General features: G+C 35.6%; 2 protein-coding genes across 2 annotated transcripts in view; one reads left to right on the top strand and one right to left on the bottom strand.

Annotated features, from left to right (window-relative positions):
* Window positions 1-25,636, bottom strand: part of LOC147759929 (clotting factor C-like) — a 64,043-nt gene that overhangs the window by 31,530 nt on the left and 6,877 nt on the right. The window lies entirely within an intron of this gene.
* LOC106159264 (uncharacterized) lies at window positions 2,557-7,332 on the top strand. Its single transcript, XM_013535488.2, has 2 exons — window positions 2,557-4,296; window positions 5,952-7,332. The coding sequence occupies exon 1, from the start codon at window positions 3,173-3,175 to the stop codon at window positions 4,289-4,291; it is 1,119 nt and encodes a 372-aa protein (XP_013390942.2). The 5' UTR covers window positions 2,557-3,172; the 3' UTR covers window positions 4,292-4,296; window positions 5,952-7,332.

The following is a 25,636-nucleotide window of genomic DNA, read 5'->3' as shown; positions in this document are numbered from 1 at the left end:
GCACAGCTGCTATGGTCATTTCTTGTTATATTCTGGTGCACACTAATCCTAAGCATCTCTAGTGCGTGTTCTTCATAAAGTTAATAAAGTATTATGTTTTAACACTGTAAAGACGATGTGCTTTGCTCCACAGTTGCTCCGGTGATAATCCTAGTACCCGCCATGTTGAAAATAGGTCACAGAGTTAGCATTGTTATTTTACATTTAGTTTCTACAACATAAACAAATTTTTAAAAAATGTATTTTTGCTTCATAAGTTTGTCTGCAGGGCAAACATGATCATTTTAAGGGCTTTTCACAAACCTATACATGATTTTGACTTATTAATTTAGTTGAAGAAACAGTTTAGCATTTAAGTATTATGAAAATATTCATTTTTAGGCCCTTTTTAAAATTGTTACAGTTCTAATTTTACAAGGTTTAACACAGATTTTATTTCACAAAATTTATTTTTCAACCCTTTTCTATCAGCACATACCAAAATCATGTGGATACAACCTGCAAAAAAGAAGTTGTGTGCATTTAAAGAAGGGGGGGGGGTCAAGCATACGGAAAACAATCCTTTATTATAATCAACCTTGTGTGGCCATGTCAGTGCCCTTTCGAAAAATCTGTACTGGGTATTAAAGGTCTTTCCTTAACCTATCATGTGGCTTACCTAAATAATTCCTTATGATGTACATGATTTTTTAAAAGAATATTTAAAATTATAACTTTTCAAGAGCTAAAAAATGCTATATTTTGGCAAAATTGCCAATAAAAGATCTGCCCCCATATCTCTAAAACTAATGATCCAAAATAAGAAAGCCAGTGGCTCACAATATCTTTCATGTTGATGGTTACCACACCAAAAATTATTAAAATCTGCCGACCCCCACCTTGCCACCTTCTGACCGATCTGTCTGGCTTTCTCATGGACGCGCTCTTAATACATCCCGATCAAAAATAGCTTGGAGAAGTGCAGCATATATGTTGTCTGTCTGATAAATTCTTCTAATCCAAGTACATTTAAGAGAAGCAATAAAGTCAAATAAATTTAACATCTTAAGACCACCTTGTTCATAATTACCAGTTATTACACTCCTTTTCACTTTTTCCGTCTTTTTGACCCATATAAATTGAAAGAACATTGTGTTTAATATTTTCATGTATGTTTCATCTGGATTGGGAGGGGAAATGAATAGGTGGTTTAACATGGGTACAACAAGGGTTTTCAGTACAGTGATTTTGCCAATGGGCGTCAAAGGTCTCCTTTCCCATTGTTGCAACATTCTTTTAATTTTTACGATGTATTGTTCAAAATTAATTTTTATCATATCCTGCAAATTCAATGTAAATTCAATACCTAACAAATTAAAACTGTCATAAACCCAATTCATCTTCCATCGTACATGGTGAAATACCTCCTTGCTAAACTCTTTTACACCAATCCAAATTAGTTTAGTCTTAGATCTACTCTTATTTATTGCCAAACCTGATATTTTTGAAAAGAAATCAAGTGTATTAAATGCTGCAAGAAATAAGAGTCTACTGCCGTTGAGAATGAGGGAAGTGTCGTCAGCATATTGTGATATTCTAAATTCTGTATTCTCTATCTTTATACCAGTAATATCACTATTATTCTTGATCAGTAACGAAAGTATTTCAGCACATAAAATAAAAATGTACGGGGAGAGGGGGTCACCCTGTCGGCATCCTCTTGAGATTCTGAAGTATTCGGATAAATGACCGCACTGACTAATGGAGGCGCTGCAGCCGAAATTTAATATCCTAAACCATTTTTTAATTGCGTCACCAAAATTGAAGAAGTCCAGGGGCAGTTTTCTCGAAAGGTTGTAACTTACAAATTCTTGTAACTTTTCACGTAAGTCTGATCGTTCTTCTAAGTTGGTATTCTCGAAGGTTTGTAAGTTACAAACTCTTGTAAATATGCACGTAAATTTACAACTGCCTCCGACCTGTTGTAAGTCGATACGAAAAGTTGTACGCATGCGCACTTGGTGAAAAGTCGGGGAGAAAGTGTTGTCTGCGGGAATTTTATGCTTGTGTTTATTGTCGGATATTTTTGACAGCAAGTAAAATTATTAAAACATGGATGTATTATTATCAGCGAGAAAGGCTAGCCTTTCGGATATTTCAGGTTAGTTGCCTAAAGTTAACGATTTAGTCTGTCGATCGCGCAATGGCAACATGGCAGTTTGGTAGGGTGTCCGAATTTTTAAATTAAAACGAAAACTTGTATTTTTTAAAGAAAGTGGAAGAACTATTAGTGCTGTGAGAAAGCCAAGTTAATGAGCTTTTTGGTTATATAAGGCACTTCAGTTGTTACTCAAGATTAATAAATTGAGCCGCGGTTGAATTTCAGATTTTGAATCTTCGACTTTTTTTAGGGTGAAGATACATGTTTAGTCAGTGAATAAATTAAAATTATATCAAAGCACCAAGTTTTATAGATGAGGTTTTGTTCGGAATATTGTTGTCTTTCAACTGATGTATAATGTTTGCTGTCATTATATTATTTACAAAAATTCTGTGAGATTTTGTCGTGAAGGTGTGTCTAAAAATCGCCATTTTTATCGGCAATTCATTGACTCAGGTTCTTGTGCCTCTATTCCATACATGTGGTGAAGAAAATATATGTATTCTATTCACTCATCCAGCATTATCGATCAACCGAGATTGCGCATGCGCTCTGGGAACGTCATTGCGTGGTCATCTTTGAGGACGTCATACACGTGGGAAGAGACGCTCTAAGTTTTTGACGGTTTATTATTTTTTTTGTCAGGAAGACATTTATACCGTATTTACATTCTAACTGGGGTGGTACTGTGCCTCGGCAGGCGCACCTCAAGTGTCAACTGAACGCTCTTATACTGCGTGACACAAATATTTTTATCTGAGCCATGGCTGAAACGGCCAATATGGCTACACGTGCAACTTCAGACAGCACGCTAAATCCACCTGTTGTAGTCGCGAAAGGCGACTTGGTGGGTGAAATTCTATCGAACTCGATGAACGAAGTGCCACTGAGAGTCCTATAATAGACTTCTCTCACAAGAAGGCGAGTTCGGACAAAAGGAAGGCCGAAAGGTCAAACAGCTCGGCTGCTAAGAGCAAATCTAAATCTGAACTGACAGAGATTAAAGATCAGTTAAAAAATATCAATGCAGCAATGGCAAAACTGACGCCTGTTGTAGCCGAGATGAAGGCCGCGTATGATGAGGCAAGATGTTACCATTTACAAGATAATGACTCTGACTCCGATGGGGGCAGAAATGACAGTGAGTTACAAGTATTGTCTGATGGGGAATTACAGGAAGATCTGCCAGATCTAGAACCCCATAGGAAAAAACACAAGCCTGATACTCAGGGTATAGAATTGTGTGACAGACCTCACGTAGCCGGCGCAGTCAAAACCGGAATTGGGGACGTTTTACGCAACCAAAATGGCGGCGCCCAGTCACAGAGCAACGCCGAAACGAAACTTAAAACCTGCGACAGGTTTGTTGTAAAAAAGAACGTCATGTCTGGTAAAATAGACAGCGCTCTAGCAGAGAAAATTTCCGGTTATTTGATGAATGGGATTGACAAAACTGAGAAAGAAATCACTATGAAAAACGTTCTGTTTTTGCCACCAATAAACTGCCCGCGCCTAGATGTGGTACTTGTTAATCAAGGTGTGTTCAACAAAGCGGACAGGGAAACTAGGACGGGGGATGTGATCCTACAGAATTTCCAGAAATCCCTTCTTAAAGGTATTACTATTTTAGCAAAATCCATGGATAAATTTATTAAAGCTGAGGAAGGTGAAGCTGACCCTCCGTCTATTGAGGAAACTAAAGATCTACTTTCAGAGGCATTAGCTATTCTGGGAGACACCTCCCATGAAATTGATCTCAGGCGGAGAGTTCTTTTTCGTCCTACCATTGATCCTGCACTCGCACAGGCTCTGTGTGGGGACAGTGCACCAGTTGAGGGTCAACTTTTTGGTTCAAACTTGTCTCAAAGAGTTACAGAGTTAAAAGACATTAACAAAGTAACCAACAGTGTGGTAAAACCAAGCACCAGTATTTTAGGAAAAGGACATTATCCTAACTATAAGAGACTACATTCACAGGCTGCCCCTCGCTACAAGCTCAAACATGGAACTGGTAACCCTTTTTTAGGGCCAAGCTACCTGTCTCCACACAAGAAGGCAGGGTATCAGAGCAACCGGGGAAAGCAGCAGGTACAAAGGTACAAACCAAAGCCCCAGTACCCACAGAAACAGCAAAAACATCAGTGGTACTAGATCAGGTGAGCTTGAAGCCTTTTCAGGCTGGCAATATTAAAAAATTTCTACAAGAATGGAGAAATATTACATCTGATTCTAACATTCTGAACATAGTGTCTGGCTGTGACATTGATTTCGAAAAAATCCCTTCACAAAATACTGTAACACCCTGTTTTTTCTCTGAATCTGAATCTGCTCAGATAAGGATTGAACTGGGAAAACTATTAGAGAAAGGTGTAATTTCTATTAGTAAACCAGAAATGGGTCAGTATATTTCACCCATCTTTCTTAGGCCCAAAAAAGATGGGAGTCACCGGGTAATTCTAAATTTGAAAACTCTGAACAAACACGTCAGGTACAGGCATTTCAAAATGGACAGTATTCATACTTGCACACAACTTATGACTCCTAACTGTTACATGGCTTCTATAGATCTATCAGATGCATACTATACAGTGCCTGTCAGTAAAGATGCACAAAAATACATGAAGTTTGAATTTGAAAACACCTTGTATCAGTTTCAGTGCCTAGCTAATGGATTGTCATCTGCTCCTTTTCTGTTTACAAAATTATTGAAACCTGTGCTTGCAGAACTGAGATCTAAGGGTTTTGTTTCTAGCAATTATTTGGATGATTTTTTCCTCACAGGGGACAATTTTGAACATTGTTTACAGAATGTACAAGAAACTTTGAATTTACTTACAAAAGTGGGTTTTTTCATCAATATCAAAAAATCAGTCATAACACCAACAAAAGTTCTTGACCATTTGGGGTTTATATTGAACTCAGCTGACATGACAGTCAGCATAAATGAGGATAAAAAACAAAAAATTGAACTTTGGGCAAACAGATTGTTATCACTCAAACAGACTAACATTAGAACTGTGGCCAAAGTAGTTGGCATTCTAGTTTCTTGCTCTCCTGGAGTGCAGTTTGCACAGCTATACTATCGACAGTTGGAAATTGATAAAATCTTTGCACTCCAGAAAAGTAAAGGCAATTTTGAAAAGAAAATGACAATTTCACTCAAAGCCAAACATGATCTCCACTGGTGGATCGATAATGCGCACAAGGACAAAAACCCCATTTCTCATGGAAATTCAATGTTCACCTTACAAACTGATGCTTCCATGCAAGGTTGGGGGGCAAAATGTGATGGTTTTGAACCTACAGGGGGAAAATGGGCAGGCACAGATTGTTTTGAACACATAAATTTCCTTGAACTCAAAGCTGCATATTTGGGGATACAGGCCCTCTGTCAGAACATTACAAACTCCCATGTGCTTCTTTAAATGGACAATGTCACAGCCGTTGCTTATGTAAAGAATATGGGGGGTACCCATTCTCTTTGCTGCAATAATCTAGCAAAACTTATCTGGGAATGGTGTAAGGAGAAAAACATTTGGTTATCTGTTACACATATACCTGGAATTATAAATGTTGATGCTGATCGAGCAAGTAGGAAATTTGATGATCGAACTGAATGGATGCTAGATAGTTGTGTTTTTCAGAGGTTAACAATGTTGTGGGGGAAACCTAAGATTGACATGTTTGCCTCTAGACTTAATTTTCAGTTAGATACGTATGTTTCATGGAGAGCTGATCCGGGGGCAGTAGCAATAAATGCTTTCTCGGTTAGTTGGAATGATAATTTTATGTGGATTTTTCCTCCTTTCAGTTTAATGAGTGCAGTATTGAGAAAGTTGAGAGAAGACGAGGGGGAGGCAATAGTGATAGCACCAGTCTGGAACACTCAACCTTGGTGGCCCCACATTTGTCGAATGCTGGTAGAACAACCAATCCTTCTACCCAAGAGGAAAGACTTATTAAGGCTACCGTCGGATCCTCTCAGGATACACCCACTGTGGCCAAAACTTCAGATGATGGCCTTTCGCTTGTCAGGGAAAGATTACAAAAACAAAGTGTATCAGTACGAGCCCAGGAAATTATATTGAATGCTTGGAGATCTGGCACTAAAGTTCAATACAAAATATATTTGAACAAGTGGGAACAATTTTGCACACAACGTAACCTTGATAAATTAGATCCCATGATCAGTGATGTTCTAGATTTCTTAGTATTGCTTTATGATTCAGGTATAGGTTACTCAGCATTGAACACTGCCCGGTCAGCACTGTCAACTATTGTCAGAGTTCAAAATTGGACAGAACCTCTTGGAACTCATCCACTCATAAAAAGGTTTTTAAGATCTGTATTTCAATCCAGACCAAGTTTGCCGAGATACACAAAAACTTGGGATGTCAGAGTGGTTCTTGATTACCCTAAATCTCTTAAAACACCATCAGAACTCACATTAAAACAGTTGACAGAAAAACTGGCCATGTTGTGTGTTCTGGTGACTGGTAACAGATGCCAATCTATCACATTAATGGACATTGATCACATGGAAAAACTAGATACACACTACAAGTTTCATATTAGAGATTTAGTTAAACAGTCAAAACCAGGCAAGCATATGGCAGACCTGCTTATACCAGCATATCCTGTGGACAAAGATGTTTGTGTCGTGACGTTATTAGAGGAATATCTTGTTAGGACTTCTAATATTAGGAACAGTAATAGATTATTTGTGAGTTATGTCAAGCCTCACAAGAACATAAGCACTGCTACCTTAAGTCGTTGGATAAGAAGTGTGCTCAGTAAAGCTGGTATAGACACAGACATGTTTAAGGCACACAGTACACGGGCTGCATCAACTTCAGCAGCGAAATCGATGAATGTACCACTAGAACAGATTATGAAAACTGCAGGGTGGAGCAGACAATGCACATTCAGCCGATTTTATGATAAACCTGTTGATGAACCAAACTATGGTTGCAAAATTTTGGACAGAGTGAAATAAAAAAATAATAATAATAATAATAATAATAATAAAAAAAAAAAAAAAAAAAAGTTGAAGTAGTTTAGGTATTTTGAAGTTCAGGTTGATGTAGTTAAACTAGTTAAAGTTCTGGTTAGAATAAAATATGTCGCTTATTACATTTTGATACCAGTTAAAAGTTTTATTCAGATTTTGTAATAAACAAAAGTTGAATCTGTTTGGTTGTTTTTTGTTGTTACTATTGTTGAAGTCAAACCATGTGAGCTTTGAAATCTCGGTTGATCGATAATGCTGGATGAGTGAATAGAATTTTAAAATTAAACAAGACTTACCTGTAAGTTGAAGTTTGATTATAATTCTATTCACTCATCAGCAGCATAGAGATCAATCGCCCACCTCAGATCCCACCCTGACAACATCTTTTCACATGGTTTTTCCTGCTTTAAATAATGACGTTCCCAGAGCGCATGCGCAATCTCGATTGATCTCTATGCTGCTGATGAGTGAATAGAATTATAATCAAACTTCAACTTACAGGTAAGTCTTGTTTAATTTTAAAATTCTACATCACAAAAAAATACATTTCAAATGCTTTAAAATGATATACTGCACACTATGTATCAAAAAGTATCGAGAGGCTGCCAAAGGAATAGCTGATGACTGCATTTAAAACTATGTATAAGTTTCATTAACTTTATTTTGTAGGTTTTGTAAATAATAATGTATTGGCAGCATTCAGGGATGATTATAATGACTTATCATCTACTTTCGAATGATTTTTATATTTTAGCAGTATTTTAACTAATTTAAAAGGCTCGGTTTATCCATTTAAACGAAGGAGATCCAGTTCAAATAATGAGGTAATCATCATTAATGGAAAAAACAAATGACTTAAAACTATTTTAAATACCCAAAATGACTTAGGCCTACTAGTAATGTGTGAGTTAGTAAAAGATTTTACATATTGGCATTTGTGATAGTATTCCACTTATGACTTACCTTGCATAACACTGTAATTATTAAAAAGTTACAGAAGAAAATTCCAATTTAGAGTAAAATGACACTTGCTTAGGTTACACTTTTAAATTGATAATGACAACTGTAGCTGTTTTCTTGGTACTATTTCATTTTGTAAATTGATTCCATATTGCAAAATAAATTCCCTGCATTAATTTAGTACCATGTACTTGCTGCAGTCCTAGGGAAAATAAAACCAGAATACAACTTAATTAAATCTTTAACCAAAGGAATCACTGCATGTACATATTCATTATTAACCTTCGATTTTCATCATGAAATAAAAATTTTCAGTCTTGTTACAATAATAATGAATGTAAAATGATTTATTTATTTCATCACAATAAGAATAATAATAACTAAGTTTAAATGCTTATTATTTTGAAAAAAAGCATGCTGAAACATTTCTCTTTTATGATGCCTGTGCACACACTCACACATACATGCGCACACAAACAAGATTGTCTCTTTCCATCATATATATTGCTTATTAGGAATTATTTTGGGTTTTGTTTTTGGATAAAGATAAAATATGCATTTCTTATCACAATCGTTATGGCTAAAACTAAAATTGCAGTGTACTGTACAGTGAATTTTATTATATTTTCAGGTAACTGAATTATTCAATTTGAGTAAACAAAAAAAAAATCTTATAATTATGCTTTGAAAAATATTTCAGCTATCGCTTGTAATCAGTACTCACAGAACAAGTTGGTTTAGGGATAATTACTACCTTTCACTTTATATTTCATTTATCATGAGTTATCATGGATGTTTGTACAACTTTCTATGATTAAAGTGTGCAAAGTAAAGATTCATATATGAACACTAAGGACAAATTTAAGGATTTTATAAGAATTTTGAGACAGTCACTTTAATTCAATAACTTTTCAAGGATTCTCTGAATGCAAATGAGAACAATGTACAGTCACAAGTTTACATACCAAAGGAAAAAAAAAACAAGAAAGATATCATTTAAATAATTTTTACACACTGGTGATGAAACATTAAAAAAAAAAGAAATTAAATGATGTCCAAAAAAGGGTCATCTCCCTACCTGTGAATTACTGCCTTCATGCATCCAGGTTAAAAACTATGTAAGATCAAATTCAAGCACTTTTCAAGGACAAAAATGATTGAATACAACTAAAATGACATAATTTTGGGTGTACACAGCAACAGAGTCATGTGTCATTAATGTATACTGTGTCACACACACATAAATATACAAACACTACTTAAATCTTTGTCAAGATTTTGTAAGTCTCAGCTGCAGTGAAATAAAACAAGAACACGGGCACTTGCAAAGTATTTACATTTCATATGACAACTTTTGGTGAAAAATTCAGAAGGAAAGAAAATATTTGGTTTTCAGTGAGTGTAAATTAGTAGATATTATAAATATAAAAAATACCTGAAATTATTGAAAATGTGATTGAGTAATGAGTGATCAATTTTATTATTATTATTATTATTATTATTATTATTATTATTAGGTTTTTATTTATTTAAAATTTCCTTAATTTTCATTTTTCTTTATTGATTGCACTAACCAACCTGTAGGTACATGTTCATTTGTACCAGTGCAATGTAACTTGCATTTTTTTCTGACATGAAAAAAAAATGTACTCACTCTTCATGGTAGCAACAAAAGTATAAAGAAAGAAATATTTCTACATTTACATCACCCCCATTAATGAATCAAATGTATCATTTGTATTAAAGGAAATGTCATTTTTGGGGAAAAAAAATGGGCCATTAACTTATTCATGTGACTTTATTTCTATTATTAATATTATTTGTGGCTTAACATGAAAATAACATTCACTTCTCATGATAAAAATTGATATCACAGGAAAGAAAAATCATTTATACACACTCACACTTAGTAACAATGTTTATATATTAAATTTTAAAATACATTTTCATATCAAATTGAATGTCATATATTCAGTGAACTTATTTGTATGACTTTGGAACTTTGGTGTACTAAGACAGCATGAAATCCACGCAGGTGTCAAATTTGAACAGTGTGGTGAGTGTTTATTATAAACTACTTACTTTAGGGAATATATTCGAACGTTTTCATTGCAAATTTAATGAATTACAGTGCTTTTTGCCAGCGGCAAACGTGGGGAATCCCAGCTGGGGGAACCCCACAAGAGGAGCCAAGTCCGATTTCTGAGCTTGCATGTCGGAGGATGCACATTCAATATGAGTGGATTTTATGATGAGAACTTGAAAGAAGATGTCGGGGCACATTTTTCTGAATGATTCTCAATACATTTCAATAGACTTTTTGTCTAGATAATCGTTTTATCGATGCAAAGCATGGCAGTGGAATACGTCGTTGTGGGTTATTCATGGACCAAACGTCACTTCTGGAAAGTTACGTGAAAAGTTACAAGAGTTTGTAAGTCCGAGACTTACAAGAGTTTTGAGAATACCGTGTAAGTCTAAGTTACAAGTTCACGTAAATAGTTACAAATTGTTGTAAGTTACAAAGTTTTGAAAATACGGCCCCAGTACATTAATTATAAAATCCCAGTCAACCGAATCGAAAGCCTTTTCAAAATCAATTTAAACAAGCAAGCCTGGAATATTTCTTTTTTTTCTGTGATGTGCATTAGGTCATATATCAACCGTGTGTTTTCTCCTATATAGCGGCCAGCTAAAAACCAACATTTAGAAGGGGAAATTAGTTTGTCTAATATAGTTTTTATTCGTTCAGCTATATCCGGATATTAGTTTATAAAATACATTTAATAATGTTATAGGTCGCCAATTTTGTAAAAATTTTCTATTCTTGTCCCCTTTCGGGATACAAGTAATAATGCCAAGTTTCTCGCTAGTTGGTAACCTTTCTTTACGAAATACTTCATTTACCATTCTGATCATAAATTCTTTCAAGTCTGACCAAAAAAATTTGTAAAACTCAGTTGTAAAACCATCGGAACCCGGAGATTTGTTATTCTTCATTTTCTTTAGGACTGTAAGAAGTTCTATCTTGGAGATTTCTCCCTGTAACAGTTCTTTTTCGGTATCATTTAATTTAGGCACGTTAAATTGGTCAAGAAGGACTCGAAGATCAGTTTTTTCTACAAATTCTTTTTTTGAGGAATACAGACGTTCATAAAATAGTTTAGCTTCATTAGGTATTTCCCTTTGATCAAAAATAACAGTGCCGTCTTGCAGTTCTAGATTTTGTACAGTTTTGTTCACGTAATGTCTAGATTCTAGAAAATGGTGCTTTCTTTCAACACACAGTCCATCTAGTACAAATCCTGAAACGTTTCTAGATAGACTTGGGAAAGCTGTTGATTTAGTCCTACGAAATTGTGAAAATGTTGCAATAATTGGTGATTTAAACTGTGATATGAAACATGAGCATTGGAATGGTAAAATTCTACAACAGTTCTGTGATATTTATGATCTAAGAAATATTATCACTGTGCCTACTTGCTTTAAATCCTCAAACCCTACCCAAATAGATATTGTTTTATGTAACCATCCCAGAAAATTGAGAGAAGAGCTTCATTAGCTCTGTATGTATCAATTAAAATTATTGTTTTTCTTTTTATCAAGAGCTTATAAAATATGTAGGTTTTACCTCCAATATTTCTGTGACTGTCAGTCACCATCATCAGGGAGTAAATGACTAGGGTCATTTCACCTGGAATGAAAATCCAGGTCAATTGCCCCTAATCACTATCTCACGGTGCTCCAGAGGGATGCAGAGGAGCCCCGGGGGGAAGGTGTAACAGTTACAACACAAGGCCAGTGATTAGGGGCAATTGACCTGGATTTTCATTCCAGGTGAAATGACCCTAGTCATTTACTCCCTGATGATGGTGACTGACAGTCACAGAAATATTGGAGGTAAAACCTACACATTTTATAAGCTCTTGATAAAAAGAAAAACAATAATTTAAACATCCCAGAAAACATTTAAAAACAGGGGCCTTTTATTGTCAGGCCTACCCAACTACCAGACTTGGCACCTAAGGATCCTGAATTAACCGGTATATCGGACCACACTACCCGTTTTCAAGGTGTGTGTCAGATCGCATTTCGGAGTATCAGCCAGAACATCGACAGGATGAGCCCTGGCATGCTCGGCTGTCAGTGTGTCACCTTGATTGGATAGTAAACAATTGTCATAAAATCGCTATATGATTTTAAAACTGGGTGCATAAATTTGAAAGCCACCTAGATGAACCTTACACTGCCACATTAATCTAATACAATGCAAAAAAGCCCTATCAAAAGTGGTTAAAACATTCAAACCAAATGTCGTAAAGTCCCCATCAGTCCAGGCAATCTAAGCCATTTTAGGGCCAAACCTCAAAGTAATTGCAACAGTTTTTATTTTACCACAATGCTTTCCTTTGAAGTCCCCAAAATGACATACTAAAAGTCCTAAGGAATCCTAGCATGGGAAATATGAAAAAAACAAGATGGCCGCCAATGCCACAGAAATATATGGACAGCAGGGGTATGAACTACAAGCAGGGAGACAAAGTACCCATAATTCGATTTAGATTGTTAATCAGTGTTTTCTAAATTTTCAATAACCCTATATCACATTTATGAAACATTTAAGTTGTGTTTTCCTCAGCACTTTGAGAAAATCCAAGATGGCTGCCGTTTTTTATAGAAATTTATGGGTTTAAAATATAAAAATACCTGAAGGATAATGTTTATTATCAAATAAAGTTTCTTTTTGAAAGTGTTTTCCAAACCCTAATTAACCTTTTGGTATATATCTGGTGGGGAACAAGTGGATTTCAGTGTGTAACCTTAGATGGATGATTAGGTATTTAGAGAAAATCCAAGATGGCCGCAATCTACCATTGGACATGGGTTCTTACTACCCTCAGGTAGATATAGTGTCTATTGTCAAATTAAGTTTATTTCTCGGTGTTTGCCTCTCCCTTATTACTCCTTTAATATTTATCTGTCGGATAACAAGCATGTTTTAGAAGGTTTCTTGAAAAAATCCAAGATGGCAGCAATTTACCATTAGAATACAGTACATGGATTTCAGATACCATCAGGGATATTTATTGTGGTTACAAGTGGGTATGTAAGAGCATTTTTAGACATTTCAAAATGGCCTCCATTTGACACAATATTACCAGCACATGGGATTTCAAATACTGCCCGGGGCATATGATGTTCATAATCAAAATATTTCATTGTTTTCTTCAAATTTATCACCACTATGATTTAAATCTATTTGGTGACAAGTGTGAATCCTTAGTATTTTGAAAAAATCCAAGATGGCTGACATTTGCTATATCAATATACACATTCATAGGTTTCTATTATCCACGCTCATTCTCAATATTCTGAGAGGCCAGCAAATGAAAAAAAATCATTTCTCATGGGATCAGTATACCGATCTCAAGGACGCGGTAGACCTTAAAGGACAATAATCATATAAAAATCCATTTCTCGAATTCTGAAGATCCAGCACTTAATCTATACACTACAGTTATGTTTTAATCGATCCCCGTCATTTAAAAATTATAAAAAACAATATATTAGTAGACAAAAAGCGTTTTAGTAAACCTCACCTCAATATGCATAAACGAAGCAGCAGATCTGGGTCACGTGGTACTGTGACGACAATCACGATAAAGGTCTATGAGACTCAACTGAGCTGCATGGTGCATACAGACGGAGAAGTTAAGGAAAGTTGTGTTGAACGGAGTTGAGGAATTTTCGTTATGCCTCGGTGTGTTGCCGTGGGATTCACCAAAATTGCAGCTCTCGTTGACAATCTTTCTTTGTCTGTGACGGTCTTCCATGACTTACTAACTTCGGTGACAATAGTTGCGATGCTCTAGATCATGGTCATCTCAGGTGGTTTAGATCATATCAAGAGCTGGTAGTCTTTCAGATTAACTGTCAATAGTCATCAGTTGGCAAACTTACTGATTGCTGTTGCATTTTAAATGCATTGTAGTTGACCAAAAGCTCGTTTACAACAAACCTGTTAATTATGCACCGCTGCACTTCCCAACCCAGGTAATAACAGGTATCAAAATCGTCTTGGTGGGCTTTCATATTTTTCAAAATATCTCATTTATTTCATGGGGTGATTTTATTGGTATTTGTAAATGACGTTTAATATCAATATTTAAACAATTGAGTTCAAACACCGTCCCGAACATTAAAAAAAGTAATTGCTCTCCGGGTAACTTGAAGCATGCGTATGCCCAGGCATTACTTCCGTGGAAGAAAACGTGTTGAAGAACAAACAGAAAAAAAGAGCGGTATATTAAAGAAAAAAATAGGAACTTATGTACTAAAATGGTTCATAATCCTAATTCGTTTATGCTTTGAGGATTTGTTTCTGAATGTTTTTTCATCTGAAGTATAAAATAATTTAAAAGATTTATCATTTTATACCTTGAAATACAAGTTCTGCGTCTGTACACAAAACTTTTTGCAAATTTGTATGCTTTGTCAAACCCAAAAACATGTAGCAGATCAAGGTAAAAGAGCATTGTTTGCTATAAGTAGCATGGGAAAAATCATTACTTGAATGTTTACTAAATGTGCATTTTACATACGTGAGTATAAAAAATAAAAATAAAAATTCCAAGCACGCACAGCAAAATGTAGACTAACGCAAAACATCAAGAACAGTGTAATCTCAGCAAATGTGCCTCATATAGTAGCTTAATTTCCATTAATAATAAAATCATCATTTAAGTCAAAAATTTTCTGTCGATTTAATAAATGTTCTAATTTATCCAGAACGGTATATTTATTTAAGAGGAGGCTAACTGAAATATAGTTTTATTATTTGTTTATTTTGTATTTGAAAATTGCCCATGTCACCCTGTTAATTAGAAGGTCTAAGCAGGATCAAGTCCGTGCTAAAATTCCTATGAAGCTGTGCAGGAAAAATTCTTCTTTTGTTTCTCTAGCTCCTCAATAAACCCGGTGTTCAGATTTTATCTAGTAACCCCATGTCTGCGGGAGCTGCTCTTTGTAACTAAAGCACAGGTAGATTTTTACCTGAGATAAATATCGCCAGCCATTTAACCCTCTAATTAAGAGGTAAAGGAAGTTCCAGTTAGATGGATGATTAAGATGGGACTTGTAAAGGTAACGGGCATCGTTTACCTCAGTTTAAGAAAAGTATCCAAGACGGAGTGTCAGCGGTTTAATAAAATTAATTGAATTTCACAAATAACATGGCCCTAATATGCAATAATCCACAGTACCCTTTACTCATTCAAATGCAGTGTTTTATACAACTCGGGATAACCATAATTAAATGCTCGTTAAAGAATTGACTAGACGGGACTGGTTTTACACAGCTTCATGAGGATTTAGATCCCTCGGGTAAGAGATTTGAATGAGTATTAACTTTTATCAGAAGCCAGAGAAGTCATCTTACAGGTAGACAATGCAGCTCAGTTTGACAGCTAAGCACGCTCTGTTCTCCAGTGGCTCGATTGTCGTCATCGGACCACGTGACCACGTAGCTCATTAACTCCCAGGCCGAGCAAATAGGACGTTTTTTAAAGCCAAAAATATACAAAATGAGCTTTTAATTTGTGTATTTGGATAAAGATATCGTTAGTTGGGCATGTTTTCTGAAGAATATGTTCCGGTGAGGCCATTCTGACGGTATGAAGCAAATCCTTTAACGCGATACAGCGACGATCTGACGGACCTCTGCAGGTCCATGGTTCAAGCGGGTGGGGGTCGGCACCAACCAAACCGTTCTTCATAATTGATGATGATTCTCATTATAAAAGTTCATTTGAAGAAAACAAAAGTGAAAAATGAAGTTAAAGATTTAGTCACAAATTCTACTTTTTTCTGAATCTCTATGGACAAAAAGTGATATGGACAATTAAAAAAATTAATTCATGCCTTGCTAGTATGGGGTTGATGAAACGTTGGTGTTTTGGTATCAAAAGTTTTAGAAATTACAATCTTTTGGGATACTATCTCCAAGGTATTAAAAATATTTACAAAAAATCATAGTGTGCCAAAGGAGTATACGATGTACTGTACAAAATGCATGTTTCTTTTACTGAAACATTTTTTCACAATGCCTGCAAACGAAGGTGTGATAAATATTTGGTAGATAGCAAGTGTGTATCCTTGTGTATTTTGAGAAATTTTTAAATAGCTGTCGCTTGCCATAGGAATACTTATTCACGCGTTTCTACCAAAGAAACTAAGTTTTTTTCAGTGTTTGTTAAATCCTTATAACTTCTATTATATATTTCTAGTGTGTATCCTTGTGCATTTTGAAAAAACTCAAAATGGCCACCAATTGACATAGGAATACTACTGGTAGCTCTCGGAGTTCAATTACTTTTAGAGAATCATATGGTTCATTATAACATTTAAATTAAATTCAGTTTGTTTCTCAGTCTTTGTAACAGCATTATTAACCCTATGATACATATTTTGTTAAAAACAAGTATGTATCCTTTGATATTGAGAAAAATCCAAAATGGCTGTCATTTCCCAGAGTAATACTATTAACACAAGGGATTCAGTTTCTGCCAGAGAGACGTATTGGATCCATTCTCAACTGAAGGTACCATAACTTAAGGTTGTTTTCCAGTTTTTACTTATCTTTATTTCTTCTGTGTGCATATCTGCTGTTTTAACAAACTCCAAGATGGCTGTTATTAACCTTAGGAATAGTAGTACATTGGGTTTCAATTGCTGCTAGGGAGAAATAAGTTTTGTTTGTTAGTGTTTTCTCACATCATTAATATCCCTTTGACAAACATCTGTTGTGGATCAAGTGCATTCACTTGGGTTTTATGAGAAAACTGCTAGGTGACTGCCGATTAGTAAGTAAGTTTATTTAGGCATAGCAACCAAAAGGTTGAAGTGATACATAAAATGGAGTAAGAATAAAATTTAAAACTTTGCAAATTAAAATATTGATATATAATACAGGATATGCGAATAGATCTTAATGAGATTAAAAAAGGATAAAATAAGATAAATAAATAAAATAAATTTTTGCACAGGCATCTGCAAGTTAATGTAAAAGAAGATCGAGTAATGAAAATTAAATACAATAAAGGTCAAAATAAGTTTCAAAGGTAAAACTCAGACCATTAATGGTTTAATAAAGAGAGTGTTTTTAAAACGTTGTGTTCTACTTTTTGGTATGGTATATGACAGGCTATTTCTTAGTCTCATGTGTGGATTGCAGGTTAAAAGATAGTTCAGCTTGTCTGTGTCATTTTTTACTTTTGCAAAGAATGATTTGCAGAGTTCAAATCTGCGCTCTTTTAATGTAATAAGTTTTGCTTTGGCTAGAGCATCAACATAAGTTAATTCAGGGAAAATGATCCTAAGTGCCCTTGACTGGATGGATTCTATTATTTTACATTGTTCTCCAGTTAATCCAGGGTGCCACACAGGACAAGTATATTCAACCATGGTCCGAATTAAACTCTGATATACCTGAACAAGATGAGATGAGGACAGTTTAACACGTTTAAGCTGGTGCAGAAAAAACAATCGTGTGCATGCTTTTTTATAGATAAAATCAACATGTTCAGACCATTTTATCAGGAAAACTACATGTAGTATATCCTCATTTCCTCAAGCACATGGTAGCCATTTTTCTTTCTCAAAATTCTCAAAGATATACACTTTTAACATACCAGCATCATAGGGAAGATAGAAGTATGATAAATAATGAGGAACAGACTAAAGTTTATTACATACAAAAATTTTGTCTCGCTGGCAGTAATTGAAACCCATGTACCAGTATTTCAAATGAAATGGTGGCCATCTTGGATTTCCTTGCAATACCCAAGGTGTCATGTTTGTTCCCCACTGGATAAATATCATGTGTATATCAAGGATGTTATAAAAGCTAAGAAACCAATTAACTTTTACTTAATTTTGGAATGGCTTTTGTATCACCCTGCAGATGTTGAAACCTATATGCAGTATTTATAAAGCAAATGGCGGCTATTTAAAAATTTTATTCAAATACCTAAGAAAACATACTTGTTACTCTCCACACAATAATTTATATTCAATGTGGGTAACAAGGAAAGATTCAGAATCAAACTATATTTGTTAATGGACAATAAATTCCTGGCAGTAGTTAATGTTATCGTATGGTAAATGGTGGCCATGTTGGAATTTTTCAAAAAATAATCGAAGAATATACTAGATACCAACAAGATATATATTATAGGTCTTATAACCATGTTGGGAGCAAAGTAAGTCAAACTTTATTGTATAATGAACACTTTTCCCGCAAGCATATACTTTCGTAGCTGAAGCACATAAAATTACTATGGGAAATGGCAGCCGCCTTTGATTTTCTCAAATTGCTGAAGGATACACAAACTTCTGCCAACATATACATATATTAAGGGTACTGAAGATATAGAAATTGCTGAAAAGCTATTTAAATTTGATATTGGGCACTTTTTCTCCCTGGTTATAGTTGATAGCCATTTATAACTATGGAATTGGTGGCCATCTTGGATTTTTTCATATTTCCCATGCCAGGATTCCTTATAGGACTTTTAGTATGTCATTTTGGGGACTTCATACAAAAGCACTGTGGTAAAATAAAAACTGTTGCAATTACTTTGACCTCAAACCACAGATTGCCTGGACTACATATATCCCTATAGAGACAATAAAATAGAGTACTCTAAGAGTACAGTTTAAGGTTGTTCAGCAGAGAGTGGATGAGCCCGCAGTCGTGCTACAAAATTTGTTCTGGGGTATGATACTCCGAAATGCGATCTGACACACACCTTGAAAACGGGTAGCGTGGTCTGATATACCGGTTAATTCAGGATCCTTAGGTGCCGAGTCTGGTAGTTGGGTAGACCTGATTGTGGTCTGAGTGATTTTCATTATGTGGTATATGTAGTTTTTAAGTTGTATGTACCTGTAGATGTAGAGAAAATCACAACTTATAGAAGTTTTAAAATTTTTGATGTCCATATGTTTAAAGATGAACTTGAGAATGCTCCTTTTGAACAACTATGTGAACTTTTTGATGATGCAGAAGACTCATATAATGCTTTCAGTCAGCTTTTCTCTGAGACAAGCATGCACCACTCAAAACAAAGAAGGTAAAGGGAAAAATGCCCCTTTCATGAACAGAGAATACAGAAAATGTATTCATAGAAAACATCAACTAAGAAACAAGTACTATCAAATCAGAACGCCTCAGAACTGGGAAGCATTCAGAAAAATGCACAACAAATGTGTCACACTTCCGAGACAAAGTATAAAGAAATATTTCCTGGAAAGGTGCTCAGGAGGTGCAAAAAATGGTGACTTTTGGAAAACTATCAAGTAATTTGTAAGCAAAAAACTGACTTTGGTAGCAAAGAAATTGTTTTGATGGAAAACGACTCAATTCAGGCGAAAGTGTCAAAGTGGCTGATATTTTTAATGAACATTTTGTAAATGCTGCTAAGCATATAGGAAATGGACACAATCACACAGCCAGAGACCACAATGAATATAAAAAAACATCTTGTCATTGATAAAATAAGGGACAACATAACAGAAGGAAAATATTTGAGTTTCAACCAGTTACTGAAACAGCTGTTCTGCAAAAGCCGAGAAGTGTAAGTGCAAAAAATCTACAGGCCACGATAACGTCCATAAAAATTATGAAACATATAACAGTGAAAAAACAGCATAACTTTCATGAAAATGGCCCAATCATGCTGATTTTAGAACTTGACCTGCGTATTATGAATATTCATTAGTTCTGTAAGTTTCAAGCCAAAAGGTGAAACAGATTTTCACCTATCGTGTTATCGGTGTTGCATATATGCTGAAAAAAGTGAAAAAACAGCATTACTTCCATACAGATGGTCCGATCATGCTGATTTTCGAACTTGACCTGCGTATTATAAATGTTCATCAGTTCTGTAAGTTTCAAGCCAAAAGGTAAAAGGTTTTTTCACTTATCGTGTTATCGGTGGTCAAAGTGCACAACGGCGACGACGACGACAGACGCAGGTGATGGCTGTATGTACAGACAGATCTGTGTCTGTACATAAAAATGTTTGTCTTTAAAAGAGATTTAAAATTGTCAATTGTCTGTTTTTCTAATAAAATTTGGTAGGGCATTCCACACTTTTGGGGCGTAGATTATAAAAGCACGATCTCCCTAACTTTTAAGGCACCCCTTCTCTAAAACAGAATGTTCTAAAATAAGATCATCCTCAGTATTAAAACGTGTGGACCACCGTGGTGAGTTAAAACTGATAATATCAGATAAATATAATGGTCCTTGTGAATGGATCGCCTTAAAATAATACAAAGAACTTTAAAATCAATCCTCTGCTTCACAGGCAGCCAGTGTAATTCTTTCAGAATGGGAGTAATATGGTGTGTACTATATTGCACTTAATTTGACAAACCAGTCTTGCAGCTGAGTTTTGAATAACTTGTAACTTTTTTTATCTGATAGTCACAAATACCAAAGAGGAGACTATTGCGGTAATCTAATCTTGATGATATAAATGCACATACTAATTTTTCAGTGGTTTTGTTATTTAACACTTTAATTATTTTTCCAATGCGCCATAGTGCATAAGATGCTGATTTTCACACTTCAGATACATGCTTCCCCACAGTGCCATTTTCATTGAGGGTAACTCCCAGATCTTTTACAGAACTAGATGGTTTTAAAAGAACATCTCCTATGCAAATGTTGGCATTACCTGCATTTGTATAGAAACGAAATAGAAGTAAGATCACTTAAAGAATCACTTGTCATTATATAGTTCAACGAGAAGTGGTATAAGCACTTATAAAAAATAACATTCTTACGTTTTGTCCCCTTCATTTAATGAACATACATACGTTACTACAGCTTCCAGTGCTGCCTGTAGGTCTTCAGTGTTTGGCATGGCTAGGGCTGCATCCAAATCCAAGCAATTCCAATAAGCTTCAACCCTACCCACTGGCATACTGGACACATTATAACATCTCCCTATGATATTATATATCCATCCACTGGGGCAGGGAGAGGAGGATACACAATCTAAAGTGAAAAATAATAAACAGGGATATCATCCTAAATCTACAGAGAGTCCATCAACTGCACCCTGAGCTTCAGAGATAACTTGACACTAACCTCTTCACCAAAGCCTATCTTCATCGTGTCACGTTACCTCTGACCACATTCAATTGCCCGCACTGCTCAAATTTAAAGCCCGCCCTCAATGACTCATTGCCAATGAACGCGAACGAGTCAAAGCGCTTTGTTCAAATCCAGACCAATCAAAGATAATGGAGATATTTTGTGCTGCGAATATAAACAAACCCACGTGCTCTAGTGAAAATGACGTCGGCAACGGCAGAGCCTATATGCAGCCCGTCAAAAATTCCAGTTGTTAGTTGAATACGACATGAAGTAACCACTACACCGACGAAGAAGGTAATAGGGAAGGAGTGTTTACTTTGCAGTCAACCCATATCGGTTTATTCCCGTCACTATTTAAAGTTATGCGGTAAATCAGAAGAAGGCCAGGGGAAAAGTAAGCTATATATTGACGGACTCTCTAAATTGTTTAAATATGAATTGACTGGGGATAATTGCCCCTCACATACGGTGTGCCTGAAATGTAAGAAAAAGGTTGACCTGGCACTAAAGAGTGAAGAAGAAGCAGAGAACATGTGGCGTGTTGTTGGACAAAAGATCCTAGAAAACCCAAGAACTAAACCTTCTCTTCCAACCGATGTGCAAAGGTCACCTGTAGCTCTGAAGTCAATTTCGTTTGCACGCACAGAACCTCTTGAAGTCACAAGATGCAGCATTGTTTCTTTTTACCGAAACCAGTGGTGCCCGCAAAATCAATTAGCTTTCCAGAAAAAACAGGACCCAGCACTGGGAAAGTTCAAGTATATACACCGTTTTCATTTTAAAACATGTTGTTCAAATTATTTTAAATACCGACCCAATTTGTAATTCTAATTTATTTTTATAATATGTTTATTGCCTGTATAATAATTCACACACACAAACATATATATATATATTCAAGTTCAATAGTAACTGTGGACCTATCTCTGCCAGTTTTGAAGATAAAAGGGAACAAAAATTAGCTAAGTTCAATTCATGATGAAAAGTAGGTCAAAGGTCAATTTCAAGGTCACATTTTGATTGCCAGTATATGACTTCGTATTCAAGTTCAATAGCAACTATGGACCTATCTCTGCCAGTTTTGGAGATAAAAGGGAACCAAAATTTGCCAAGTTCAGTTCATGGTGAAAAGTAGGCCAAAGGTCAATTTTAAGGTCACAGTAAATTGCCAGTATAAGACTTCCTATTCAAGTTCAATAGTAACTATGGACCTATCTCTGCCAGTTTTGAAAATAAAAGCATTAAAAAGTTGCAAAGTTCAGTTTGTGGTGTAAAGTAGGTCAAAGGTCAATTTCAAGGTCACATTTAGATTGTCAGTATGTGACTTCCTACTCAAGTTCAATAGCAACTATGGACCTATCCCTGCCAGTTTTGGAGATAAAAGGGAACCAAAATTTGCCAAGTTCAGTTCATGGTGAAAAGTAGGCCAAAGTCAATTTTAAAGGATTTGCGTCTTGCCGTCAGAATGGCCTGAACGGAACATATTCTTCAGAAAACATGCCCAACTAACGATATCTTTATCCAAATACACAAATTAAAAGCTCATTTTGTAAATTTTTGGCTTTAAAAAACGTCCTATTTGTTCGGCCTGGGAGTTAATGAGCTACATGGTCACGTGGTCCGATGACGACAATCGAGCCACTAGAGAACAGAGCGTGCTTAGCTGTCAAACTGAGCTGCATTGTCCCTATAAGATGACTTCTCTGGCTTCTGATAAAAGTATATACTCATTCAAATCTCTTACCTGAGGGGTCTAAATCCTCGTGAAGCTGTGTAAAACCATTTCCCGTCTAGTAAATTCTTTAACAAGCATTTAATCATGGTTATCCCAAGTTGTATAAAACACTGCATTTGAATGAGTTAAGGGAAATGTTGATTATTGCATATGAGGTCCATGTTATTTGTGAAATTCAATTTATTTATTAAACCGCTGACACTCCGTCTTGCATACTTTTATTAAACTGAGGTAAACAATGCCCGTTACCTTTACAAGTCCTATCTTAATCATCCATCTAACTGGAACTTCCTTTACCTCTTAATTAGAGGGTTAAATGGCATTCAATTTGTCTTGCTTGTATCGAGCGCACTCTCTATCTAAGTGTGCGCATGCGTCAAAGCTTGTGGACGCGAATTTTATGAAGTCCAGATGTAACCTTGATATCTAAAGTTTCTAAGGGAGTGGAATGTCGCAAAGGCTACAAGATACGGTAATTCTCCAATCTATACGAACGATTTAAATTAATTATTTTTGGAAGATAATCGTTTTGTTCGTAAGGCTTGAAATTCAGTCTGCTAAAAATTGCCACGCGTTCGTATCCATTGAAATACGAATGGAATACGGCTGTACCGGAAGTTATTTCCACTTACCTAACATTGCTAAGTGTAAGCATTACTTTCAGATTAAATCACTGTGATCAACTTTTAGCACAAACAAATTATTCTTGCGATATTGCAATGAATAAAAACAAACTAAACAAAAGTCGGGAATTCAACAATTTCTTCATACTAAAGAGTTACATTTCTCCCAAGACAAGACAACATCGTTTTTCCCTGTTATGTTTTACCAAGACAGGACAACATCGTTTTTCCCAACTTCTGTCAAAAACAGACAAGAATATTTGCGAATCCAGTTGCATATTTTATTCATTGCGTGTTTACTTTTAATATGATTTCACATATAGAAAATTTGCAATATTAATAATGTCACCCCCCATTAGGCTTACATAAATTTCTTCCACCAAAACAAAATACTTGAAACTCCTCACAGTAGATATCACTGATGTTAATAGAGATTATACTTGATATAAAAAATAACATCAGCTCAATTCACGTCTATTTATGAAAGTCTTTTACAGAATATTAATTTGCACGCAATCAATGTATACTTTATTAGAAAAAATACAGAAAACTGCAGGCAAATTTGTATAAAGTCATACGACACCTTTATTTTTCACAATCACCAATATCAGTAAGGTTTACCTAATAGTTGTTGACAAGGTCTTTAACAAGGAAAAACAAACAAACAAACAAAAAAAGCATGAACTTTGTCACAACTCAAATTAGAAAAATAAATACAGTACAATACAAGAAGGAACTTCTCTTAAAAAAATTAATTTCCGAATGACTACCAAAAACAAATAAAAAACTCGATCATTGACTATGGATTTCTCATACTCTTCTGTTGTGCGTGGGGTTTCACGTTTATAGATTTTACTGGAAACCAGATATCGGTGAAACACCGATGGTGGATGTTGATGATCTAGTCGGCCGGCAGAAGTTAAGAAATGATAATAAACAGTAAGTAATTTATGTGTACTGATGCTTTCAATAATTTCTAAATAACAATAGGGTTTTAAAACTGGCCTGCAGCTGCCGGCGGGCAGGTTGAGTCCTTCTATCGTCTCATTCAAAAACAGCACAAATACATGATAACAATCTCTCCTGTCAAGTGGCACTTCCTTTGTTTAGAACGGTGGTCTAAAAACTCGCTTTGACGAATCATGGGGCGAATTTCTTGCGTTCGGAAAATTTAAATTGTGCCCAAGGTGAGTTTAGCGATCGTTCGTACAGAACGGAGACAAAAAATTCAGATTCAGAGATAAAACGTTTCGTTCGTAATTATTGCGGCGTTCGTATAGATTGGAGAATTACCGTACTCATAAATCGCCCAGTGGAAGAACGCCACCCCGAAAGAGAACTCGGAACAGTAGTAAACAAGCCCCCTGCCACCCAGCCGGAGAGATTGTCGACTCCGAACAAATAAAAATGGCGGACAGTGGAGTAAGTACCGCAACCTCGCTCATCAGTAGTCAGTACTTAGACCTGGACACCCAAGAAACTGTAACGCTCACACAGATGCCTGAGACTCAAAACACTATGGCACAAGATTTCGTTGACGCGGTAATGACTCCAACCCCCACTTAAAACGAGCCAGGTGACCACAATATCATGTCTACGGCCCCCCAGTGGGCACAGTTTTTCGCTGCCCAGCTCAATGATCAACTCAACGAAATAAAGATGACTACAACTGAAACACATAACACAATACAGCACCTTACTGACAGAGTATTTCAGCTAGAAACTGAAAAATATTCACTTAAGCAAGAGATAGCCCAACTTTCATCCGATGTGGATAAATTAACCAAGACCGTGGCATGCCAGCAGAAGTTTCTGGAGCACCTAGATTACAAAGAATGGGAATGCAATCTAATCATTACTAATTTGCCTGAGGATGGAACACCCGTTCATAATGCATTAAACGATACAGAGCAAATGGCCAGTCTTTTTCGGATTATCAAAAAAGGGAACCCAAGCACCAGTGTTATCAAATGTTTAGGAAAAAAGCGTGTAGATAATA

Source organism: Lingula anatina, chromosome 9 (genome assembly GCF_051362555.1).
Source record: "Lingula anatina isolate TDL-2025a chromosome 9, LinAna3.0, whole genome shotgun sequence".
NCBI classification, from domain to species: domain Eukaryota; kingdom Metazoa; phylum Brachiopoda; class Lingulata; order Lingulida; family Lingulidae; genus Lingula; species Lingula anatina.
The sequence above is the reverse complement of the archived record's forward strand: the minus strand, read 5'-3'. Positions and strand labels throughout refer to the sequence as shown.

What these genes read in the sequence shown, in the direction of transcription:
- LOC106159264 (XM_013535488.2), top strand. Translation starts at nt 3,173, where the DNA reads ATGGCAAAACTGACGCCTGTTGTAGCCGAGATGAAGGCCGCGTATGAT.